We start from the raw sequence: 23,825 nt of genomic DNA, 5'->3' as shown, positions 1-23,825 counted from the left end.
AGACCTGGACTTCTTAACTTTCAATCAAATGGTTTCCCCCACCCTCTGCCCTTAGGTAAGGGAAATGTAGAAAATAGCAATGAGAGGCTTTGAGCCCCTCTGTGCTTATGATTTTTTCAGTCCATCTTTCCGACAGGCATTTCTAGAAGGGCTATCCAGGTTGATCCTACAGTTCATGTTTAACTAGAGGTAGCTGATAGTAATTTTCTGTGCTATCTAATACATTAGGGCACATAGTGACAAGGAGACATTTGCTAATACACCATTGATATCCCTGTGATCAAAGCTGTGGAAAGTCATACTGCAAGCATACAGAGGATTGAAAGCCAAGGGCAATATTACAGTGAGTCACAAGGCTATTTTGCACTGATCATTCAAATAAAATAATAACAAAGCAACAATCACTTCCTTAGTGAAAAGGAGCATTGATGTCTTACGCTCAACAGGAGGCACTTGTTTTCCTTGATAGCACCTAGACAGCCCAGAAAGCCGGTCACCATGATCACTGTGCCAATGGCAATGACTAGGTTGGCAGCTGAAAGTGATGGAAAGCTAGGAGAAAATGTGGCGAAGTTTCCTTGCGACACCGACAGCCAGATGCCCACACCCAGCAGACCACAGCCACATAACTGCAAAGAAAGAAACAAAAGAAAGGTGTAAGCATTAAAAAAACCTGTCACTGTCTCCTTTCTCAGCAACTCTGAAAAGAAAGAATTTCACAGGTAAATTCTCAGATAAGTGTTCTGCAGTAATGCTTTCACTGGCTTGGTGCAGAAACAAAGTGAAATTAAATGTTCTTACTTAGACTTGGTCATGTCGCCTATACTTATAATTCTATTTGAAAGCCACTGGATGGCAGAATTCTCTTTTTAAAGACTTAGCACATGAAACTAGAGCTATTCATTGATCTCCCAACAGCAAAACCCAATGCAATTTTAATCAATAGTATCATTTCAATAAATATTTGTCATAAAATGCCCAGTCCCAGTAGCCATGTTCAGTTTTAGTATGAGTTTTCATAGCTTTAGTGTTGTTTGCCTGTGTTCAACGTCAAAAAAATCAGACTTCTACGTTCATTTTCTACAGGAAGTTCAACTTTTGCTACTCTCCATCAGTAAAAGAACCTGAAGGAAATGCATAGCTGCTAAAAACCATAAAATTAACTTCACTTTGTTTCTCACTTTTAATAGTATGATGTCTGGTTAAGGAAATAAGGTTTCCCATCTTAAGTCATGGGGCAGGTCTTCAGAACAAGGGCCAAGTATTGCATTATGGGGGGCCTTAGTACTAGCTCAAAGTTAGCTCATGGCTGTTATACAACTTCCCATCTGACCTGTGATCACTGTGCAGTGAAATCTGATGTAGGAGTTAGTTGTACTTTCATTAAATCTGTGAACTACTCAACAGTACTATTAGTTTCCCACCAATTCTAGCCTTTGTCAAGGTCAGAGGTGAAATTCACATCATCTTCCAGTGACAAGGGGATCAAAGTGCAACCCACCACCCCCAACTCAGAGTATTTCTGCTCCAATTTACTTGGACCACTGTATGGGAAAAACAAAACTGCACCTAATCATTACTAACAGTAATATCCCAAAGCTGCTGGTGTTCACCTGTCAGCAGTGGAACATGAGTTCTTGTCATCTAGCAGGTTCCCCCCACCCAGTTCACCCCATTGTGCTTGCATACTTTTACTCAAACAGGAAAGTGAACATCAGAGAATAGCTCCTCCACTAAACCAGGCTTCAATCCTTCCTTGTGATGAGCACAAATCTGGCACGATGAAGACCTATCATTGCAGGCAAATATCTGCCTGAGGTGACTTTACCAGCAGGGCTGATAGTTCCGGGTACAGCTGGCTTCTTTTGGTTTTGCTGCTTCACAGAACATGGAAGAAGAACTAGAATAGTATCTTCTTGCAATCACATCACCTTATCTTTGAGATAAGCTTATATTTTTATAATCATATACATACTAATTTCTTTTACTTCTCTTGTGACCCTTTTGTCCCCTCTGAGCCCTCTTCCTAGTTTGCTTGAAGCTTTTGTAACTGCTTTGCATCTAGGGAGATTCATCAGTTCAGTGAAAAATTGGGACCAGGAGTAGTCCTTATGCAAGATGCTCACAGGCATTCCCAAGAAAGGCAGAGTAAAGCATCTCTCAATGTACCAAGCACAAAAATATAGTGTTGTGTAGGCAGAAAAAGAAAATGAGAGATGGAGAGTAACTATATTGTGTTGGTGGTAATTTCCACATCCCTTTGCACTTAAGCTTTAGTTTAGCAATCTGGAGGAAAATGGCACAAGTGTCTAAAGCTCACAAGAACATGCATTGAATAATAGAGGAAATTTTCAGCATTCTTGTAAGGAGAGTGGGAAGCACCTCTGCTTCCGAAACTCAACACACAGTAATTCTTCAGAGTGAGTTGGGGAGCTTTGCATCACTGGGTGAGGATAAACGTCACCACATCTGCTTCCTATAACAGACCTGTATGCAGCTGCAATATGAGTGTGTGTAGCAGAAAAAAGTCAAACACCTATTATCCCTGTGCTAAGACTGGTACAAAACATACACACACACGTGTGGCAGGGGAGGGCTACAGGACTTTCATCTCTTCCCTCAAATCTGTCCTCTCCAATTAATAGTTTTGAATTGATTTCACATTGCCTTCCATGGTATGTCAGCAAGGTCAATGTGAACTTAAGAGCAGTAAAAAGCTGGGGGGGGGGGGATACTAAACAGAAGCCTCGTGATTGTATTCTGCTGCAGGACCCAGTAGATATTGCTACAGGTTTAAACTGTCTGCAGTTCGTGGAACCAGCCACCCTACTGTTCCTGCTTTAAATTTCATCTACTCTGTCCTTGAACTGCTGCAGTTTTGGTGCCTCAAGCCCACTCAGGAATCTACTCTATGGCTCAGCTGTTTTCGCCGTTAGATGAGAACTGCAGGCAGTTGCTTAGGCTGAGACCTTAAAGGTTCAGGAGGTCAGAAGCAGCTCTCACCACACAACATTCATTTAAGATATTAAATGGCACTTCTAAGCTTCCAGGGCTGCCATTGCCATTAGCTGATGGCACTTCAATCAATGACTTCATAATACCCCATGGATGAGACTTGAAAGGTTTCCAAAGAAGTTTCTACCAAAGTCTGAAATTGTTCAGTGTAACTTGCCATCAGAACCTGAATTCAGACTTTAAAGGTCATTCACAAATGTATTCCTTGGACTTTCAGACTCTGTTAGGCTCAGAAATCACAGTCCTAGCTCAAGTGTTTTGAAAGAGTGCAGTGAATTCTGGAATCATCAGGCCAAAAGCAATAGATCATTGCAGATAAACAAGGTGGTGGTGAGAGCAAGATCAGGGCAAAAGGCTTACAGAGGAAGGGCAAGTAAAGGACAAATGTGATCAATAGAAAGATCAGCCCATGAAGAGTCACACCTTGGATCTAATGCCAATTATGAGATAGCAGCAACAGAGACAGAAGAAAGAAGCCCCTACCAGCATCCCTTTATATTTGAAAAAATTCTGCAGCACAGTCTCGACTGAGATTGAGTCTAGAAGAGAAAGGTAGCTAGGAAATTACAAGGCTCACATTTATGTTTAATTAGACAAAGTCAGAAGCAGCTAATCGCTTAGATGAGGGGAGAGCTACCTTCAAGTGTAGGAAATCAGAAAAGTGATGGGCCCACTGGTGCTCCATGGGATGGACATGAAAACTAAAAAGAAGGACCAAGAGCAGAAGAAGAATCAAAGCTGCAGGGCAGAAAAACAGACAGATGGCTTCTGTGCCTTTGACAGGGTCTCAGTTCAGGAGGCCTTCTATATACGCTTCCATACAGGGCAGATCATACCTTCACTTGCTTGTGGCAGCCACATCAGTATTTTGGTAAACTCAGGAGCAAAACACTTTGCTTTTTGGCAGAAGACCAGTCACCTGCACCTTCACCTTTCCACAGTGCCTTATTAAGAAGAAGTCTTCAATACTTGATGTGAAATGTTTGCAACAAAGGTCTGGTGCTGTCCCTAGGCAGACCACTGTGGGGATGCAACTTGAATGCCAGACATATGAACATGCTGGGAGGATGGTCCTTTACAATGCAAAATGAATTTGTACATCAGCTGAGGCTGCAGACATATCAACATTTGTTATTTTTTCCTGCAATTCTAATGTCCCACAGAAGACAACTTTCCTTTCCAACTTCTGTAGTGACTGGGTAGCATGCCAAAGCACACAATGTGATTACAGTATCATCCAGAGCTTTGTAAAAACACTTATTTAGTGCAGTACTACAACTACACCACAGTATCTGCGCTGATCATGTTCTCACCATGCCTGATTTCCAAGCTAAATTCTCCGTTTCACAGACTTTCTATCTCCCAAAGTGAGATTTCTCCACCCTTAAGTTACCCTGAAAGTTCAGATTACATAAAAATCAGGTGATGGAGGGGCTATTAAAGACGAAGGCTGATATATGCAAGTAGGATTATCTACAATGACTGAAGAGAGTAAAAAGTCAGAAAGACTTGCAAGAGATTTAATAAAAGACATGGCATCCTAAAAACTTCCACAAGGGGGCATCCCATACCAAATAGCTCTAAGAGTTTAAGACAAATTCAGTATTTCTCCTCTCCACAGCTCCTTGATTTTTGTGCTTTCTTCTCTGTTTTTCTCCCTGTCTTTCTTCAGAGTAGCAGTACTGTTGATGCTAAAATTTATGCTTTAAACCTCAGGTCCCATGACAAATGCTACTGACATGGGACTTAATTGCATACACCATACCAACCAAAGCTAGCTAGCATTCTAGCAATAAACTACCTTTCTCTGACAGTTTATTCTATACCATTCTCATTTTTTATACTACATGAACACTATAAAAAATGTTCTGACTGCTTCTTATTCTCACAGGATCCACCTCTTTCTATATGGAACAACTGAATCCTGGAGAGTGAAAGGAGAAAAAAATATATCAAGTCATCTTATTAATTCCTTTTTCACCATATAATGAAATAATATATGCTGCTTGGTATTTAATTGTGTGAGAGTGATGGCACTGACATTATTTCCCTAGAGAAATGGTTCAACAGCATAATAAATTTCACTAGATTTTTCTTCTCAAAAAATGTTGGCTTGTTTCCCTCTCATGATTAGAAATCATCATCCTCCAGGCAACCCTCAAATCTCTCCTTCCCCTGGTGTTTATGTCACCACAGAACACTATCATAAAGTCAGTCACTTTTACTTACCGAGTAATTTAGCCAAGCTATGGTACATATATTTTGAGCTTAAAAGCAAACAAAAGGAACACCAACTTTCCTCACAGGATCTCCCACACTTTACTATTTCACTGATCAAAATCTGAATTCTTTTCAATACCTCAACATCTATCTGCCATCATCACTGTGCCCAAAAAAATTACAACATTCTAGGAAACAATAAGAATCTCAAATGCTTCAAGAGAAATGAGAAGTCCAGATAAACTCAGAGAGAGAAAAACCCCAAAACAAGTCTTTCCCTGACAAATGCTATCACCAGAGTGGGAAAAGGGCTCTTTTATTTTATTCTACATTTTTGAGCATTGCATGAACTAATACAATACAAACTTTCACAATACAGCACCATATCCAGGTTTAGTTGCATTATCAAAAAGAAGATATAGGAAGAATTTATAAGACCTAGGAAAGGGCAACACAGATGGTCAGAGGTATGCCAACGCTGACATATTGTACAGAAGGAGATTGTGCACAGGATTAGCTAGCCTGGGAAGTATTACTAGACAGGATGTGAATGAAACATTCAGAACTCCAGAGGTCAGTATGAAAACCAAACAGCCTGTCTCTTCAGTCTTTTCCAATAATAGGAACAAGGGCACTACTAGCAAGCATTTTTAGTATATTTTGCTTCACATAACTGAGAAGTAAATTGATCAATTATGCCATAGGTGATTACAAGAATCAAGCATTGTGGTCACAATTGTCAGTAAGGGGTTAGATGATTTTATGTATTGGTAATAGCATTTGTAGTTTCTTAGCATATACATAAATAATGACATTTCCTGCTTCTCACAGTAAGACAATGAATGCAGAATCCAGCAAAACTACCAAGCAGTAAACAAGGTAGGGTAAAGAAAGGGTAGGAAATGTCATTCTGGTAAGGTTTATTAATAGAATTATATTGATAGACTTGCTCTTGAAGTCATTGAACAGCATCAGGAAAAGGGATGAGGCCATATTCTTGTTGACTTTTCCATGTCATGCACAAAATGAGCGATGGAAAAGCTGCACAACTAAGTATGAGAGAGAAAGAGCAGAGGGAAGATTTATTCTTGCCATCAGACTTCCTAGTGCTGGTTAAACACCAGGAGACCTCTTAATGCACTTGGAATAGAACAGAGACATTTAGAAACCAAACACTGAGAGACAACCACAAGGGACAAAAAGAAGCAGCGTGTGTCTCTGTACTCCACTTCGAATAACATGCCCTGGGCTGTCTGTGGCCCAGTTACAGATAACAGAAAGCTCCCCACCTTCTTCTGTGCTGTGTTAAAACAGGCAATCTTGCCTGAAGCAAAAATGATACAATGAAAAATAACGGAACAGCTTAAATATGCCCCCCATAAGTGGCAATAAGCACAGGAGGTTTGTTACTAGGAAATACTAACATCATGACTGAAAAAACAAGTGTCAGTGCTGGGAATTGATTTCAGGACAACTGCAGTGACAGAAAGACACTCTGAATTAGGTTTTAACAGGCCTTTATTTAAACAAAAAGTTAACAGAAAGATGACCTGCACCAAAAGGACAAGAATGAAAAAGCCACATGGACAAGCAGAATGCACCACCAAAGCCTAGCACAGAAAGGTTTTTCAGTGTCCAGGTGGCTCTTAAAACCCTCCCTTCTGCTGGTGTCAGCAACACTTTGGAAAAGCTGCCAGTAATATTTTCCTTCTGTTTGGTAAGTTCTATGAGATAAAGGTTACCTATCTTAACTCTTCTTTTCAAGATAGAAAGATTTTCCACCTTTTTTCCAACTGACTCTCAGACCAGTCAATGTACAGATGAGATAAGGAAGACAGTGGCCCTTATGAAGTAGTAAAGTCTTACTTTGATCATGGGTTTTGGTTTAATATTTTCCCCTCTCCTTCATTTATGGTATCTTAATGAGCTCACAGGTTTCCTAAGGAATCAAGAAGCAATACATCTTGGAAAACAGTTTGAAAGGCTGTTCTTTCGCACCATGCAGGAATTTTTAAAGAAAACTTCCATGAGATATAAAGATGGATATCATTTTCTTTAGCAACTGAAAACCTGATTCAAAGACTCTTCAGATCAGAAGGAAGAGTTCACATCTTCTGTGCATTTTGGATCTGGTGCTTTCATTTGGAAGCAGCCTGGTATAGAGATTCAAACCAGTAAGAGATACCATTCAAAAAACCACCATCCTGTCTCAAAAGACATAGAGATCTCTGCTCTTATTTTAATGCACATTAACTAACCTCAGTTTTGGAAGATATTAACTTTGTTGTCCAGACATACTGTCACCAGAATTAACGGGATTTTTCAAACTATCACAATGCATTAACTGCTCTGTTGAGACTAGAATATTAATCAAAGGGGGTGTGTGAGGGTGACTTAAAGAGGAAAGAGGACTCAAAGCTCAGCAGAAGAGTCATTCTATCATTTCCCATCAGGCAGAGGTGCTCACCTTTTGCTTTTGCAGTATCCTTCTCTGAGTTACAGATCAGAATAATACAGAGGAGCAGAGATGAGAACTACATGGTTTCTACCACTTCAAAACACATTCCAAAACAGAGATATGCTTTCTGCAAATTAAGTTTTTGGATGCCAATCGCCATCTCTGGATTTGGGTAGTTAATCCATCTCTGGAAAGGGCTGGTGCTTAAAGGAGATTTTCAGGTAAGACCAGATAAATTTTCCCACACTGGCTAGGTAATCCACAGGATTAATCAAAACTGGGGTTTAACAGCTGACAATCTCAGAGGTTTCTTGCAAAGCAAGATCGTCTTCTACGGATGATCCAAAATATAGCAAGAACATCAAAATCTGAGAAGTTCTTCAGCCATAAACTAGGAAATGAGAATGGAGTATGGAAGTAGGTGAATATACTTTAAAATACCTACTTAGTGCTACTGCCATAACAATACAGCAAATTTAAACTCCTCTACAAGATTCCTGTGAACTGGACATTGATGGAAGACAAGGGAATCATTTTGATTTCTTCTTTGAGTCTAGTGCTGTAACACCTGTAATGACAGCCTGGGAGTAATAGAAGCTTACAGAACTGTGCAAATGCTGAATGTCCTTAATTCATCTGCCAGAGAAAGCAGTTATCCTTTTCTTAGAGTCATTCCCCCAGGAGTACTCCTAGGATGGTCCTGAAAAACTGAAATGAGGTTATCAGAGACTGTGATCTTTTGTGGGACTAGCAGAGGGAGAGCTACCCTGAGGAGAATTAAATTCGGACACTTTTATCAATCTGTGGTTTTGGAATGTGTAAATTTGCAGGCAGAAGCCTTAAGCTTTGGCTTGGATGCTCTTCCCTGGTCACACTGGAGTCTTCAATAAAGGACATGTTTTGTAAAAGGAAGTTGTAATATCTGGGTTTGCTTGGTTTGTCAAGAACAGCTTAACCTCTTTATTTACTTGAAGGGCAACTTGGATACTTCATGTTGCACATGAAGTACTGAGAAATTAGTACAGCACTTTAAGTTACCAAGGAGGTGTCAAAATCTCCAGTCACAGAGGTTTGCAATGCTTTGCTAGAAGCAGTCATGGTTGACCTGACCTAGCACTAGCAACAGTACCACTTGGTATGACTTGCAGAAATTCCTGTCAAGGAACATTTCTGTGATTTTATAATTTCCTCAGTTACTATGTTCTTCCTCATTTGTGAAAAATTCAACAACCATGTCATTTCTAATGAACACATAAAATCTATTACCTTTGGAAACCTTACAGGGAGAGCTGTCTTGCCCTCACTTGTCTCTCTCCAATGTCTGTACACCAGCACATACAACACAGTGAACAACAAGGAGGAACCATGCATCTGAGCACAGTTACAAGGCTATAACAGAGATAGTGGGATAACTCACTTAACTGGAGTGCTGTGATGGATAAAAACACTCTTTAGGCAGATCAGGCTGGGAAGACGAGGAGGGGACACTGCACCTTCTGTGAGAGAGCAGTGGAAATGCACAGCACTCTGCCTTGGGATGGATGACAAGGAGTCAATAAAGAGTTATGAGTCATATGTATGCCTACATACGTACACAGGAAACATTACTTCGGTCTGGCCACTGTTTTGACAGGGCATTGCCCTTTTATGGCAGGGAGGTGCCATTTTGTTAATATCACCACTCTGTGATTGGCTGAAAACAGTTATAAAATTCATAAAACATTCTTTAATAAGAGCTAATGGAATAAATAATTCAAGGTTAAATGTAAACAAAAATAAAAGGCTGTGTTGGGATCCCCCACTTTAACAGGCTGCAGAACAAGCAGTCTGAGCTGGGGTAAGACTTCAAGAAGGTAGAGTGGCACCAAAAGGATGATGGACATAAACAAGTTGAAAGATGTCCAAGGGTTGCAGACCCCTCCTAGGAGGTCACCAAGGTGCCCCAGTCCAAAGCCTGCCACAGGCAAAGAGACCAATACTTCAAGTGGGACTGAGAGGCCTCTGCATCTTCCCACAAAACACCAGCTTCAACTTCACTGTACAGCTGGGGAGGCCCCCAGAACTTTAAGGGAAGTGGGAGCTGGGGCTGATGGAAACCACACAGCTGAAATAACATCAGCAAAGATGCCATCTTCGAAACAGCACTGCAGGCTAAAGCATGGCACTGTAACTTGTGTAAGGGTTATCATCTGTGCTTCTCCATGTTGATGGAATTTCTCACAGATGATGTCACTGCAAGGCCACTCTCAGTTACTTTTGTATGTCATGGCAATTGGGAGAGGTTACTGAAAAGATTGAAAGAAAACAAATGTCACTCCTATCTTAAAGAAGGAAGATCTAGGGAACCATGTGCCAGTCAGTCTCACCTAAATCCTTGGGAAAATAATGGAGCAACCATTTCCAAATACATGAGGGACAAGAAGGTGATATGTAGTAGTCCCCATGGATTTCCAAAGGAGAAATCATGCCTAAGGAACCCAATAGCCTTCTACAATGAGGTGACTAGCTCGGTGGATGAGGGGAGAGGTGCTGATGTGATTTAACTCAACTTTAGAAAGGTTGCGGAGCCTCCACTTATGGAGATATTCAAAACCTGACTGTACAGGGTAACCTGTTCTAGCCAACTCTGCTCGAGCAAGGGGTGGCAGACTAGATGATCTGAACAGGTCCCTTCCTACCACACCTATTCCATGATTTCATTAGGAGATAAGCTCTCAGATATCAATTAATAACTATATTGCAGCTCTATTCTCCACTATGCACACATATCCCCTCTTTTTTTTAGCCCAGTACCTAGTGTTTGCCTGAACAGGGAAGGAATAAGCCCCCTCCATTATTCAAGGTTGTGTCCAACACAAGCACAGCACTGATTTGCTAATGATTGTCATTAATTATGAGGGGGTAAACATCTTGTTCATGAAATTCAAGATGATAAATTGTCAGTATTTAAAACACAAGTGTGGAGAAAAGTAGCAATAGAAAGGAAACAAAGGATTAATTTAAAGGAAACATACACCTGCAGAATTATATTCCAAAACACAGACTTTCTGCAAGATGTTTTGGGAAAAGTTGATATAAAGAAGCAAAGTGTCAAAGCTAATGAGACATTGCTTTGGACTGCAGTATTTCTTCTTCCAAAACTTCTCAGCTATTTTGAGTGGCATGCAGAAAGGCAACAAAGCAAAAAACAACAAAACTGTCTCTGCCTGAAGCTGTGAAAGGTCAAATTTGGTTGTGCCAATGTCAGCACTATAATCTTTTTGTATATAAGACATAGTGCCCAAAGTGCAGTTGGCAAGAAAGAAGACTGAACATTTGAAGAGGATTCAGAGATGATTTATGAAGAAGGATTAGAATGTGCACTACAATCTAAGTGACAGTTAAACTCAGAGGGCAGGAAGGAGAATGGAGGCAGAACTTGGAAACAGTATTAGAAAAAAAGAAAAAAAAATTAAAAATTATAGATCAAGTACTGAGAATCCCGAGATCAGAAGGACTGGCAGGACCCCAGTTACTCATCTGCTGGATGGAAAAACATCAAAGACCACAGAGAGTTCAAAATGTCAAAGACAACATATATAAAATCCAGAGAATAACTAATATAGAAGAAGGAATTATGCAGTCACTCCACTCCACAGTGGAAACTTGATTGGAAGGATATTTAACATATAATTCATAAGGTTATGTAATTTGTGAAGGCTATGTAATTCATAAAGCTCATAAAGGACTTGTGGTTCCTACAGAAACACTAACCTTATGCATACATTAGAATGTGCAGTTATGCTGTCCTTGATAACATACTGACAATAATAGCTCATCTAAAATATAGTAACAAAGCATTATACATAATCTTCACATTAAACCTTTTTCTCATTAGTAAGCAAGGGGATAAGAGCTGAAAAATTCTCTAAGCAATTCATCATAATGAATGAGAATCCATCAGCCTAACAAAGCACTTCTGAGCATTAAGTCCTATTTCCTAAACACACATAACTGAAAAGATATCTTTCTGAAATGCAAAATTTGGGGATTAAACTCAGTCTCTCTTTAATTCCTGCAAATGACCCTATCTAGAGACTTCAAACTGAAAACAGGCAGAAAATTACAATGCTGTCCTGTTAGTGCAAAACTTTTTGAAACTACATGTCAGGAGATGTAAATTTAGGGCTTTTCCCTGTGTAATAACAGTAATTACAAAATGGAAATGTGCAATGATTTTTAAATTATTTTATTTTATTTTTCGATGTATTACCATAAAGTTAATTTCACTTGAGATGAAAATCCAATCTGAAAACCAGCTGAACAGAAAGATCTCCTGAATTCATTGCTCCATAGAAACATTTATATCTGAGTTTGATAGCAAAAGCAAGTGCATGTTGCTGTTTAATCCCATTAAACATGCAGAACAGAAAGAGAAGTGAATTTTGTTCTTCTAATTCTTGGAAAATTTGGAGAATATTTTACTACAATCCTTAATCCCTGTGCAACCATAACAAAGGACAAGATTTTTACATGTTAGTAACCATGATTTGGCTAGTAAAAATGTTTTCGTTTGCCTCACTATTAAAACCTCTTTCCAAAACCATTTGATTCACAGACTCAAAACCAGCACTCAAGGCTTTGAAAGCTGGAAGGAGACTTTTCAACTACTTTCATAGATGTCACCAGGAAGAGACAGTTTTACCAAGACAGTTTCCAGAGTAACAAACAGCACATCTAAATCACAGTCCAAATTCCAGTATACAAAAGCCACAAGAGAAATGTATCAGACAAGACAGGAAACCATATTTTATTCCATTGTTAGTAGAGAGAAAAACAAATGTAATCATTATCAGTTGAGTCCCCTCAGTGCTCTAATTTTTGGGCAGCTACATTAAAGCCTTTTGAAAATAGAACTGTATGGTTGTTTAAAACTATATGGTAAATTCATATGTTATATATTTGCACAAATGCAGGGGTATGCATCTGCAGTACTTTCTTCTGAGATGGAAGCCCCTACTACTTATGCATGGACACTTTATGCCCAACAAGGAGCACAGTTAGATTCTGGTCAGTCTACCATCAAACAAACATTTACAATATTTAGCATCCACTGGCATAACTTTATGAAATTTAGGCACCTCTGTTGGTCACATGTTGTAAATCTGTCTCTTTTTTCCTGATCCAATTCTCCTGAAGCCACTTTATCCTCTTTGTTTATTTTAACCACAGCTGCTTAATTCTGCTCTATCTCTTAATACCAAATAAATGCAGCAGTAACAAAAAAAAAATCAAAAAAAAATCAGATGTTCAAAGGACTTGTGGTACGTCAACAGTCAGCAATCCTCACCCAAATTTGTCTAAAAGGACTGAGGACCTGTACAGCCTCAAAGAAGTTACCATGATCTAAGATACTCTCTTGAAGATGTACTACAGGCTACAACCAAGAACACTGCGTCTCAAACGCTTAGTGCTCTCCATCTGCTGAAAAGGGGCTTAAACTACATTCTGCAAACTGACTTGTACCCTTCTCTTTCAGATGTTGGAGGCATTTCTGAGAAAAGGCGCGAGGAATCGATGTGAAGCATATACCTACAGAAGTTATTTGTAAACCCATCACTGTATAAGTGTGAAGTAAGCCTTGTACTTTCTGGACTATAAGCATTCTACTCTCGGTCAATTTGTTGTTAAAACAGCACAAAACTGTAGAGGATTCACTCCTCTCTTTAATTCTTCTGGCACCACTGATAACTAAGGAGTAAAACTGACTTTCAGTTTTACTTTATGTCAGATAATAGCACGGCTTCCAGTTCCCAGTGACCTTGTGTTGCTTAAGCTTTCAGTAGAACAAGCACGCCAATAGTCAAATACAACAGCCAACAGGAACAAAGGCAGGAAAACAAGTTCTTCGTCCTCTGCACTGTCTGCTCTTCTTGGTATTGAAGTACAATTTTGTGAATAGCAATGATAATAAATAGCAATAATAAATAAATAGTGAAATAGCAATGATAATAATAGGAACAGCTTTGCTCAGCATTCATTAAGAGAAAAAAAAAATCAATAACTCTATTAGATCTACCAGAGAGAAATTGTATTAAAACTGACTAATTCGGTGCAGATTTAATATTTCTTTGGTAGTAGTTAAAGTTATTCTACCCCTTTCTATTCATATGTTCTATTTTGAAGCTACTGCCTGGCAAGTAACATCTCCCAGTGGATTGGGAACACCTCCTACTTATTGTTAAATACTCTGTCAAGAGGTCTTCAATTAAAAATATTTTATGTGTTCCATCACTGCCTGAATCATCTCTATCTCAAGATGTAAAAAACCTCAAGCAAGTGAAACCTTTCACCTGCAGGTTGCTGGAAATACTATAAGGCTGAACCTGATTCTGTTCAGAGAGACTAACAAGGATTGCTATTATAAAGGGGCCAGATCAGATAAATAAAAAGGGGTAGTAGAGCAGCCGTGAGCTACAGGATAGTTATAAGCAGCAGAGTAGGCAGATGATTCATTAGTTAACTGAATCTCACTTTTCCCTTCCATCCAGAGATCTGTCTTAAGGAAATGAAAAACAGGCGATCACACTGGTTCAGGAAGAAGCGTGAAAATTCACAAGAAAATTCAGCCAGTTACAGGTGGACAAATACCTTTGCTATCCCAAAGCAAACACAGGACAGCGGCATTAGACCATTTAACATCATCATCATCATGGCTGGGCTTCATGAACGAAGATTTGGGAAGGGCTCTACCCACGTTTGTTGCAAGCACGTTGGTGGCTAAAAAGGCCAATACGAGACAGGAATGTCCGGTTGCAAAAGGCACAACAGAAAGACTCCTTAGATGGTATATTCTGCAAGGCACGATTCTTTCTGCGTCGCCTTTTCTCCTCAAGGGTGATCCTGCATGCGTTCTCAACCATTTAACAAACACAGATGCATACTGCAAACTGTCTTTGAGTCCTGCATTGCTTCCATGAAAACACCTTTTAAAAGCTTTCACTGGCTTGTCTGAAAGGAGACTGAGGACTACTTATTGTGGAAGCAAGAAAAAAAGGACGTGCTCCAATTTATATCTAGAATATTTTAACAATATTTTCATGCCAAACTCACTGTAAGAAGAAAGAACCTGCAGAGGAACAGATGCCAGAATGGTTTAGTTAAGGGAGTACTGAGGTCACGTCTGATCCTGCTCAGTGTTGATTAACTTCCATGGTCCAGCTACCATCAGGGTGAGAAAGACCTGGGGCTGTTTCATCACCATTATGGTATTTTTTTCATATACCATGACAAAACAATCTTGCTATCAGAAAAGTGAGGAAAGAAGTCACTGTTGCCAGATGGGAGCTGTGATGTTATCCTGGTATCTGAAGCGCTGGAAAATGAGACTGGGACAAAAGAATGTTTGGCAACCAACTGTAAATATCAGCAATGATTAATAGCTCTGGCAATTACTTTATCAAACAAATGAGTATTCATGATATGTACATACTTAGTCTTCAGACAGGCACTGCTACTAAAAGACACAGCACAGTTTGTGATGCAGTGATTTCAAATGAATTAGAAGGTAAATCTAAAAGGAGCAGTCCTAGAAAAGGTGAGAGAAAGTGACTATAACAGGACAAACAAGGCCATATGAGAAGCAGAAGATAAGCTCATGTATCTTTTTTTTTCCACATGCCAGATTGAGAGGAAATTGGGTTAGCGAAGACAAATCCACAAGGATTCACAAGTAATAAAAGTTACAACTTCAAATATTAACATGAGGGTACTCTGCAAGCAGTACATCTAACAGTGACATCTGATGTCCCTGATACCTTGGGAAAAGTGCAAGGAGTGTCGGGTTTACCTGTGGTTTACACTGTCCTTTCCCTACTACATGTTCAGTCTGCTAACACGACCAATGGATGAAATATTTCAGGTGGCAGACACTGTGTGTTTTCTGTGCCTCTACCATCTAACTGAACACGTTGTGAAGCAGAGAAAAGTACTTCCCACTGGAGTCCAGTTGCACTTTAATCTTCCAAAACACAAATGCAATGGATATAAATGTACTGGAAAATTCTAGATTCTAACAGTAATTTACACTCTCAAAAATATCTAAGAAATACCTTAAATAAGAATAACTTGCTGTACAATCTGTAAAGTAAAGTTACGGGTCTCAATTCCCACTGTAACACAAAAAATCATTTGGTTTCTGCAGGTTCTCCACAGACTTCCCATATGTTCTCATTTTGGGGCTGGATTAGGTTCAAAAAACATACTACCAGAAGTGAGGAAGACTAAGTGAGACTGCTGTTGCCTCGCCCTTCCTTCCCTTTCAATGAGCCTCTCCATCCACCACACAAGCTCATTAAAGACAAAAGCTGCTGTTCTGACAGCATTACATTTGAACATGCTGACAAGACTATAGGGGTCACAGTTGGGAAGTACTGGGACTGCAGAAGACAGTTCCATCCCACTGTCTGACAGATTTGTTTGTATTCACTTCTGCACAGATCTGAACAGTAACAGAGCTTTTACACCAGCCATACTGATAGGAGTAAGTGCATTTTATTTTGCAAGTCAAAATTCAGCCATCAACAGAGAAGGTGATTGCCGGATGAGTGCCAGTAGCATAAAACAATTTCCCCTAACTTTTGTGTTGACAAGAGTTACAAATTGTACTGACAAATACTCACTAGAGTATGGGTTTGCACTCAAAATTATTCTGGTTTACTTTGTCCTTTTACCTAAAAACACTTTCATAGCTGACTGCAGTTTAAAATACCATTTCAGCAATCAATGAAAATAGCAAAAGACACACTCAATTACAAAATGTTTCAGAATAAGATAAAAAAAGCTGTTGGCCACAACATCACGCAAGACATCTTTCAATCTCTTATCTCTGCTCTGCCACTTTCACTTTCATATGTGAAAGCCAAAATAAATGTACCAAATATCAGAAATGAAAGGTAAAATGCAAAACCCTGTCTCAGCATATTCTACTTCTTAAAAGGCTCAAGTACTGGTAACAACACATTGATACTAGCAGCAGCTTCACTGTTTGAGAAAATCATTATCTAACTGCATCATATGCACACAGAAAAAGAAAAACTATTCAAATTCTGTAAGGAACAAAAATCTCTGCCTACAAGCTACATCTGGGTATGATGCAGTGAGACTACTCTTAAGGGCTAATTCCATGCCAACACTGAATCAATATATTTCCTATGTGTGATTCGTTCCACATGCAAAAAAATCCAGCAGTTCTTCAGACTGATTTACTTATTTTAGCTTACAGGAGGGAAATATGTCCTCAACAACTCATACTCACTTGACTAGGGCCTAAAAAAAGCAAACAACTTTGCCACAGGAGACATAATGAAACCTGGATTCCCACAGATTTGTGACTCATGATTGGAATCTCGGCTTTCTGATTCCATGTGAACTAACCTCTGTTAATGCTTGCCCTCTTAGAGGGCATGTAAAATAATTTGCTCGTGTGGATTCTCTGGCATCTAGTAAAGCTAGAATTCATTCTACAGGCTTGCTCTAAGGAAAGCAGGGTGTGTATCCCCTATCCAGTCACATCTTCAGTTTTATTTCTGTCCCTGCAGAATTCATTAAAATGTAAATTACGTTCTACTGAAAAAACGTAAGACTGTTAATGGAATTTCATCCATTGCATTATGCAGATATCCAAAATAGACAGCCACTTAGAGCTAGTCATGATATACAGTGAAAGTTAGCCTCAAAGGTCATTTCAAAAAGTAAATGCGCTAGGTTTGATTTTTTCTTATGCCAGGTGCTATTTATTTGGGGTTTGGACACATGCTTGACTAAAAAACTTAACAGATGGTATTAATTAAATCCCTCAAGTATGGCCTAAAAATACCTCCATTTCCCTACCTCTAATTCTTTACTCACAAGTTAACTGCCCCTGAGCACTTTTTTCCTCTAATTTCTGCAAGTCATCGGTAAGTAATTTATCAAGAAACAAAACATCTTAGGTACAGAGTAGGCTTCTCTTCTGGTAAGTCCAGACCGTACTCTCCAGTAATCTCTTTGACTTGCCTGTTACTAAGACCAAGCTACCTGATACACTTATTCTGGTGTCAGAAATAGTTAATGGTTAACCACTGAGAAGAAAACCAACAAAACATAGTCATAGACAATGACTTATGAACCCCTATTTTAAATAAATTTATTCCAAATAAAGGATTTATCACTCTTCTTGGTATCTCATCTAACTTTGTTATGAAAAAAATTAACTTATAAGAACCTAATATGAGACTAACTATAGCTATTCTTTACATCTACAAGCACAACTGCAATGTTACCTTACTTCAATTTTTACCAAAGTCAGCTGCCCAAGTTGTCAAGCTACGAATACATTCTGTAGCTATGGCATTGACTAGAGTCACAACTGCTAATGATAAATGTGTCTTCACATTTTCATACTCTAATAATGAAACTCAAATGGAACTACTTGGTTACAAAAATTATATCCATGATGAAGAGAAATACATATATTTTCAGATTATTTCTCAGCAAAAAGCTTCATTACCCTGAAGATTAACATCTAAATTTAGGGCAGTATTACCTCTAAGTGGGAACTGACTCAAGGACCAAACCCAAAGATATAAACAAACCTCTTGAAGAAGACTCATTCCACTGCATGGAAAGATTCAGCAACTTACACAGGAGACCTCAATTCAAGTCCCTACTGTTGGCAAAACAGTTAGAATTTCTCCATCCTATAATTTTATGTATTTCCTAAGGCGCTTCAGTTAAAATCTCATCATCTTGGGCTGCCTGTACAAATATGCACGCCTTCAGAAAAAGACTCACACCACATGGAGGTAGCTATGCACAAAGTAGGTGATAGCATCCTATACAGCCCACAAGCAGAGACAGAAACCATTCACACAGACAAGTATTGTTGCCTTAAAATAAAATTGTGACATAAAACTGCAAAGCCGTATTGCAAAACGTAATATCAGGTGTAACTAGAATTTGAACACGTCCCACTTCAGAAAGCATGCTGATTTGGAGTGCTGAAAGTATCTGTATTCCACCTCTACAGGTAAGACAACTCATGTAGATAGAAATAAAAAAAATATGGTTCAGTTAAATGGGATGAGCCCCTGTGTGAAACAGACTGCTATGAATTGCATTTGGAATCTCACATTCATCTTTTAATTTTTCCCATCGCTCTGGATACTACATATAAATTACCCATTAATGGGGAAAAAGGCATTATTGTACGTAAGTACTGCGACTTAAGTGAGTCAAAAGCCTTCTGTTATTTCTGAAATACAAGATTCCCCATTTGGAAGATTAGAAAATAACACTTCTCTACCCTACAAGGTATCTTCTTTCTCTAATTAAAACATCCTTATGAGGAAGAGCAAACAATTAAAGCACCAGAATAAATCAGGGGAAAGCTTGGAAGCAAAAACAGAATACACAGACTATGAAATACAAATAACATTTCCATCTTATTACCGTCCAAACTGCACTTTTATGTGATTTTTTTTTTCCTACTTGTATGGCACTTTTGTAGTGTCTACAAACTTCGAGCATAGAATCCCTCAAGAGCTAAGCCATACCTATTTTTAGTTATGCTACTTGCACAACTATTCATGAACCTTACAATGGGAACCATCTCAAAGGACCACTTCTCACTAAGAACAATTTCTGAGCAGCACTCTCAGTCCTTGGATTTTCTTGATGCTTCTCTTCATGGTGCCATTTTGTGTTTTATTTTGGCCCATTGTTTCCATGTCTAAACTAATGTTCAACACTAACTATCAAAAGTAATTCTAGCAAGCTGGTTCCTTGTTACTAATTATGGTTTTGCTGGTTTTATACAAGGAGAGATATATGCAAGCCATGTGGATGGCTGAGGCCTGTGAAGCCATGAAAAGTCTAAGTCATGTAAAATAAAGTAAAATGTAACTACAGGCTCCTAAATCCAAATTTGGATATCTTTGTGAGTTTAAAACACAAAGAAAATAACACTCTCCATCAAAATTAAGTTTTTCATTTTTTCCTGAGAAAAACCCAAACCATTTCAGGCTAAACTTGTTCTAAGCCTGGACTCACCACCAACATTTTTCCTCTGATGTGTATTTTCACTCAGAGTGATGTCTTTCCCTTATGAAGCTGGTGGGAATGCATGGCTGTACACAGTCTCCAAAAACAGCCAGTCTTTTACAAAAAATAGCTGAGTTTACTGCTGTGAAGGATGTATGCTTACTTGTCTTTACTGACTGCCACAGGATACCTTAGTGTGCATGTAACAGGACTAGTGGATTCTCTGGAAGGTGACAATTCATAACACCCACTATGTGGAAATGTGTTTGTTTATACAGCTCTACATGACAACAGATGATGGAGCTGTCAACATCAGTTTGAATTCTTGATGTCTTACAGTAGATAACCTTCTATGTTTTCAGTGATTAACTTGCATAGTACAAATTCAGCTGTCCAGAAATGGCAACTTCCAAAGTCAGAGGTCTGTTATCTTCAACTTCTCACAATTTTTTCTCTGGTCTTTCTTTCAGGCCTGGTATACCTGGAATGTCCTTTCCCACATGGGTATGCTAAGTCATCAGCCTTTATGCATTAAAGCCCATCTGGAGGGACCTTGGGTTGTACTGAGGCTGCTCATTTACTATATTTAGAACTGAGAATTATCTATGATTATGCGCAGACAACATACTCAAAATGGCACAAAGATGAATCATAGAATCACAGACCAGTTGAGGGTGGAAGGGACCTCTGAAGGTCATCTGGACTAACCCCACTGCTCAAATAGGAACACCTAGAATCAATTTCCCAGGACCATGTCCAGGTGGCTATCAAATATCTTCAATAACAGAGAATCCACAGCCTCTTTGGGCGACTTGTTCCAGCGCTTGGCCACCCTCACAGTAAAATAAGTGTTTCATTATGTTCAGGTTTTGCCCATTGCCTCCTGTGCTGTCACAGTCACCACCAAAAAAACCTTGGCTTGGTTTTCTTTACACTCCCTGTCAAGTATTTACATACATTAGTTAGATCCTTGAGCCTCTCCTTTCCAGGCTAAACAGTCCTAGCTCAATCAACCTTCCCTCATATGAGAGATGCTTCATCATATTAATGGAAAAAGTCAAACAAAGGGCCACTATGTCCATATCTCTCTGGTTCTGGGAAGCCCAGAACTCCAGGTGTGGCCTGACCAGTGCTGAATGAAGGAGAAGAGTCACCTGCCCTTGACCTGCTTGCAACACTTCTAATGCAGCCCAGGATACTCTTAGACTTCTTTGCAGCAGGGACACATCGCTGGCTCCTGCTCAATATGGTATTCACCACAATTCCCAGGTCCTTTTCCACCAAGCTTCTTCCCAGCCAGGTAACCCCAGCATGTACTGGTGAGTGATGTTTCTCCTTCCCAGTTTGCATTTTCCCTCGTTGAATTTCATGTGTTTCCTATCAGACTATGAAAACCATCTCCACATCACGATTATATTTTGGTTGAAGCAGAAGGAACTCACCTAAAACTATACTGGGCCTCTCTGTAGCCAAAAACCATGAGATGTTATATCTTGAGCTAAGCAGTAAGAGTCACCAAATGAGCCCTAAGCAACATGTTCTTCCTGCAAGGGCACAGAGAGATAGGTCTGTCACACAATTACTCTCATAACTTATGCAGCCCATGAGGAGTTCAGAATCTGACAAGCATAAAAAGGTAAAAGACAGAAGAAGAGTTTCCAGGAGCAACATGTCAAAGTGTAAGCAACACATAAACAAATTCTCCAAATCTGTAAGAACTGCAGCACTTAAACACACTGAGAAAAGCAGATGTGCCGAAGGGATGTGTCGGTCAACACATATGCTGGGATTGGTTACCTTCTTATAGAGTCAGGATATCCTGACTCTATATATGAATCTTGAGTTTCCTTTCCCAGGTCTGTAAAATTCATAGTAAAGCTCCAGTTGCTGACTGTAAATCTGTGCAGTGTAACCTGCCTACATTGCACTTCTTGTAATGATAAAATCATTCTGGGGTAATTTCCTGACATAGTATCTCAGTACTGACTCGCCTCACACAAGATATCTGACTGGCATATATAGGTAATCCTAAACTGCAAGCTGTGCTATAGATTTTAATACAAACATGGATTACAGGAACACATTGACTAAAATAATCTCCCAGCAGAGAGGTAGTCATGAGATTTTGACCTTTCCAGTCTCTATCCAGAAAGCTTTCAAAAAATACTTCCCATTCCATAAGTTCAAATAGCTTTTGCTTCAGCCGTAACATCCAAAAACACAGTGCTTGCTCCCTTACCTTCCCATATGCTTCCATCTCTTTTACCACATACATCAAAGAGAAGTTAAAGTGGTCTTCAGTTATTGTTGACGTAGTGAAATCCATCCAGCAAGACCTTAAAGTCAGGAAAGACCAACCTAATTCCCAATATGACTTCATATGTGCTGACATTTTTCTCCAAGTATCCTCTGACCTCAGAGGATTACAAGAATCCAGAAACCCATGCAGTGATTTCTTTGCATTGTTCCCAGTGCATCTCCTACTGAGGCTTGAGCCCTGTACTCATGAGCCTTGTACTCATGAACTCCTAGCTCACACTTTTCTGTATATAATTAATGCATCTTTTTGCATCTTTTTGTCAGGACAGAAGAGAATCTATGTCTGTACATTTAATCATCTTTTGTTGTTGTTTTTAGTATGTCAGGAAGCAGTGAATGATATGTTTTTATTTAACTTTTTTTTTTAATAGTAACTCAATTTCAGTAGAAATTGGCATTCAATCAAAAGCCACAATATAACATTTTGAAACTACACACTATTAGTTACATAGTACTATATCTAGTGTGCTGTATGGATAAGAAACAGGGATGGCTTCTTATCAAGAATCCATCATAGTTTTCATTTTAAATGTATTTAACAGTGGCAGTATTAACCTTAGTTAAAGAATTGAACACTTCTGATGACCAAACTCATTAAAAGTATAGAAATCGTAGCTCTTTTATGCTAATATCTAATTCTCTCTCTGTGCTCAAAAATAGAAAGCGAGTTTGTCTGCTTTTTTCAGCTGCCAGTTTTTCAATACTAAATGAACTAGATGTTGAGAAGAACTAAATGAATAATCTGAAATAAAAGCTACTGCTGGTTTAGACTTTCAAAAACTGTTTTAGTCTTTCAGTCAGCTTTGCTTCCAGCTGCTAAGACTTCTACCAGTTTTTTCTTTGCAGAAACTGACAGCAAGTACCCTTGAATGTTTTTATTAAACTTGCATTTTCAGAGATTATAGTCATGAAATGTGTTGTGAAGATTTTGAATGGGTTTAGTTTTTCAAAAGGAGTTAAGTGGAGTTAAATTAAAAGTTATCTTTTTTTTCTCCTCCAGCTCAGAATGCTAGTTAACAATTAGCAAAAAAATGGAGAGCACTCTCTTGGCAAAGCATGAAGGAATTCCAGTAATTCTTTATGTTGGACTTATTATTTCAAGTCCTCCTTTTCAAAAATAAAAATTATTTTCACTTTCCTCTTTATTTAAAAAAAAGCCCATCTCCAATAGTAGTTGTGCTGGGAAGTCATAAAGATAACAGAGCAGATGCTATAAGGATTCACACTGCAGTAGCAATGGAACAATATCTCTTCATGCCATGGTCAAAATAGCAGCATGAAATGAATATCACATGCAAATTCACTCAGCTATAACAAACAAGGAAAAATATTTCCATAAAAAGCAGCAACCTGGGAATAGTAGTAAAGACATCAGTCTATGCTGGTCCTCTAGACATTTTGGTCTATTAGGCTCCTCTCCCACTGCCAGAACAGCACTGTTTCAGTTTGCTCTTGTGTTTTTGTCCCAGACTTAACGGTGATGATTTTGCAGTACAACTTCACAAGTTCCTGTCTGTCCCTTAAAAATGTAGCCAAACCCAGTGCTCTGGAAATGCCACAGTATTTCCACCAGTTAACATTCAGTTCATTCACCAATAAAGTCAAAGGTTTTCCTTCTTCCCCACAGCAAAAATATTCTTGCTATTTCCTTTTTTTTCATTCTGTTTCTCAATCCATTCCAGATCCTGCATTAACCAGAGAGAGTTGCTCCCCACATGCAAATAAGCGAGAGCATAAAACACTGATTTTACAT

The 23,825-nt window shown here is 39.0% G+C and overlaps 1 protein-coding gene across 3 annotated transcripts in view; it reads right to left on the bottom strand.

Moving 5' to 3' along the window:
- Positions 1–23,825, bottom strand: part of TSPAN9 (tetraspanin 9) — a 172,163-nt gene that overhangs the window by 8,531 nt on the left and 139,807 nt on the right. For all 3 annotated transcript variants that reach the window (XM_051780836.1, XM_051780837.1, XM_051780835.1), the window contains one exon: positions 438–629. In XM_051780836.1, the coding sequence (XP_051636796.1) occupies positions 438–629 (192 nt within the window). The remainder of the gene's footprint in view (positions 1–437; positions 630–23,825) is intronic.

Source organism: Manacus candei, unplaced genomic scaffold (genome assembly GCF_025592945.1).
Source record: "Manacus candei isolate 608988 ecotype Guabito, Panama unplaced genomic scaffold, ASM2559294v1 h1tg000014l, whole genome shotgun sequence".
Lineage (NCBI taxonomy): Eukaryota > Metazoa > Chordata > Aves > Passeriformes > Pipridae > Manacus > Manacus candei.
The sequence above is the reverse complement of the archived record's forward strand: the minus strand, read 5'-3'. Positions and strand labels throughout refer to the sequence as shown.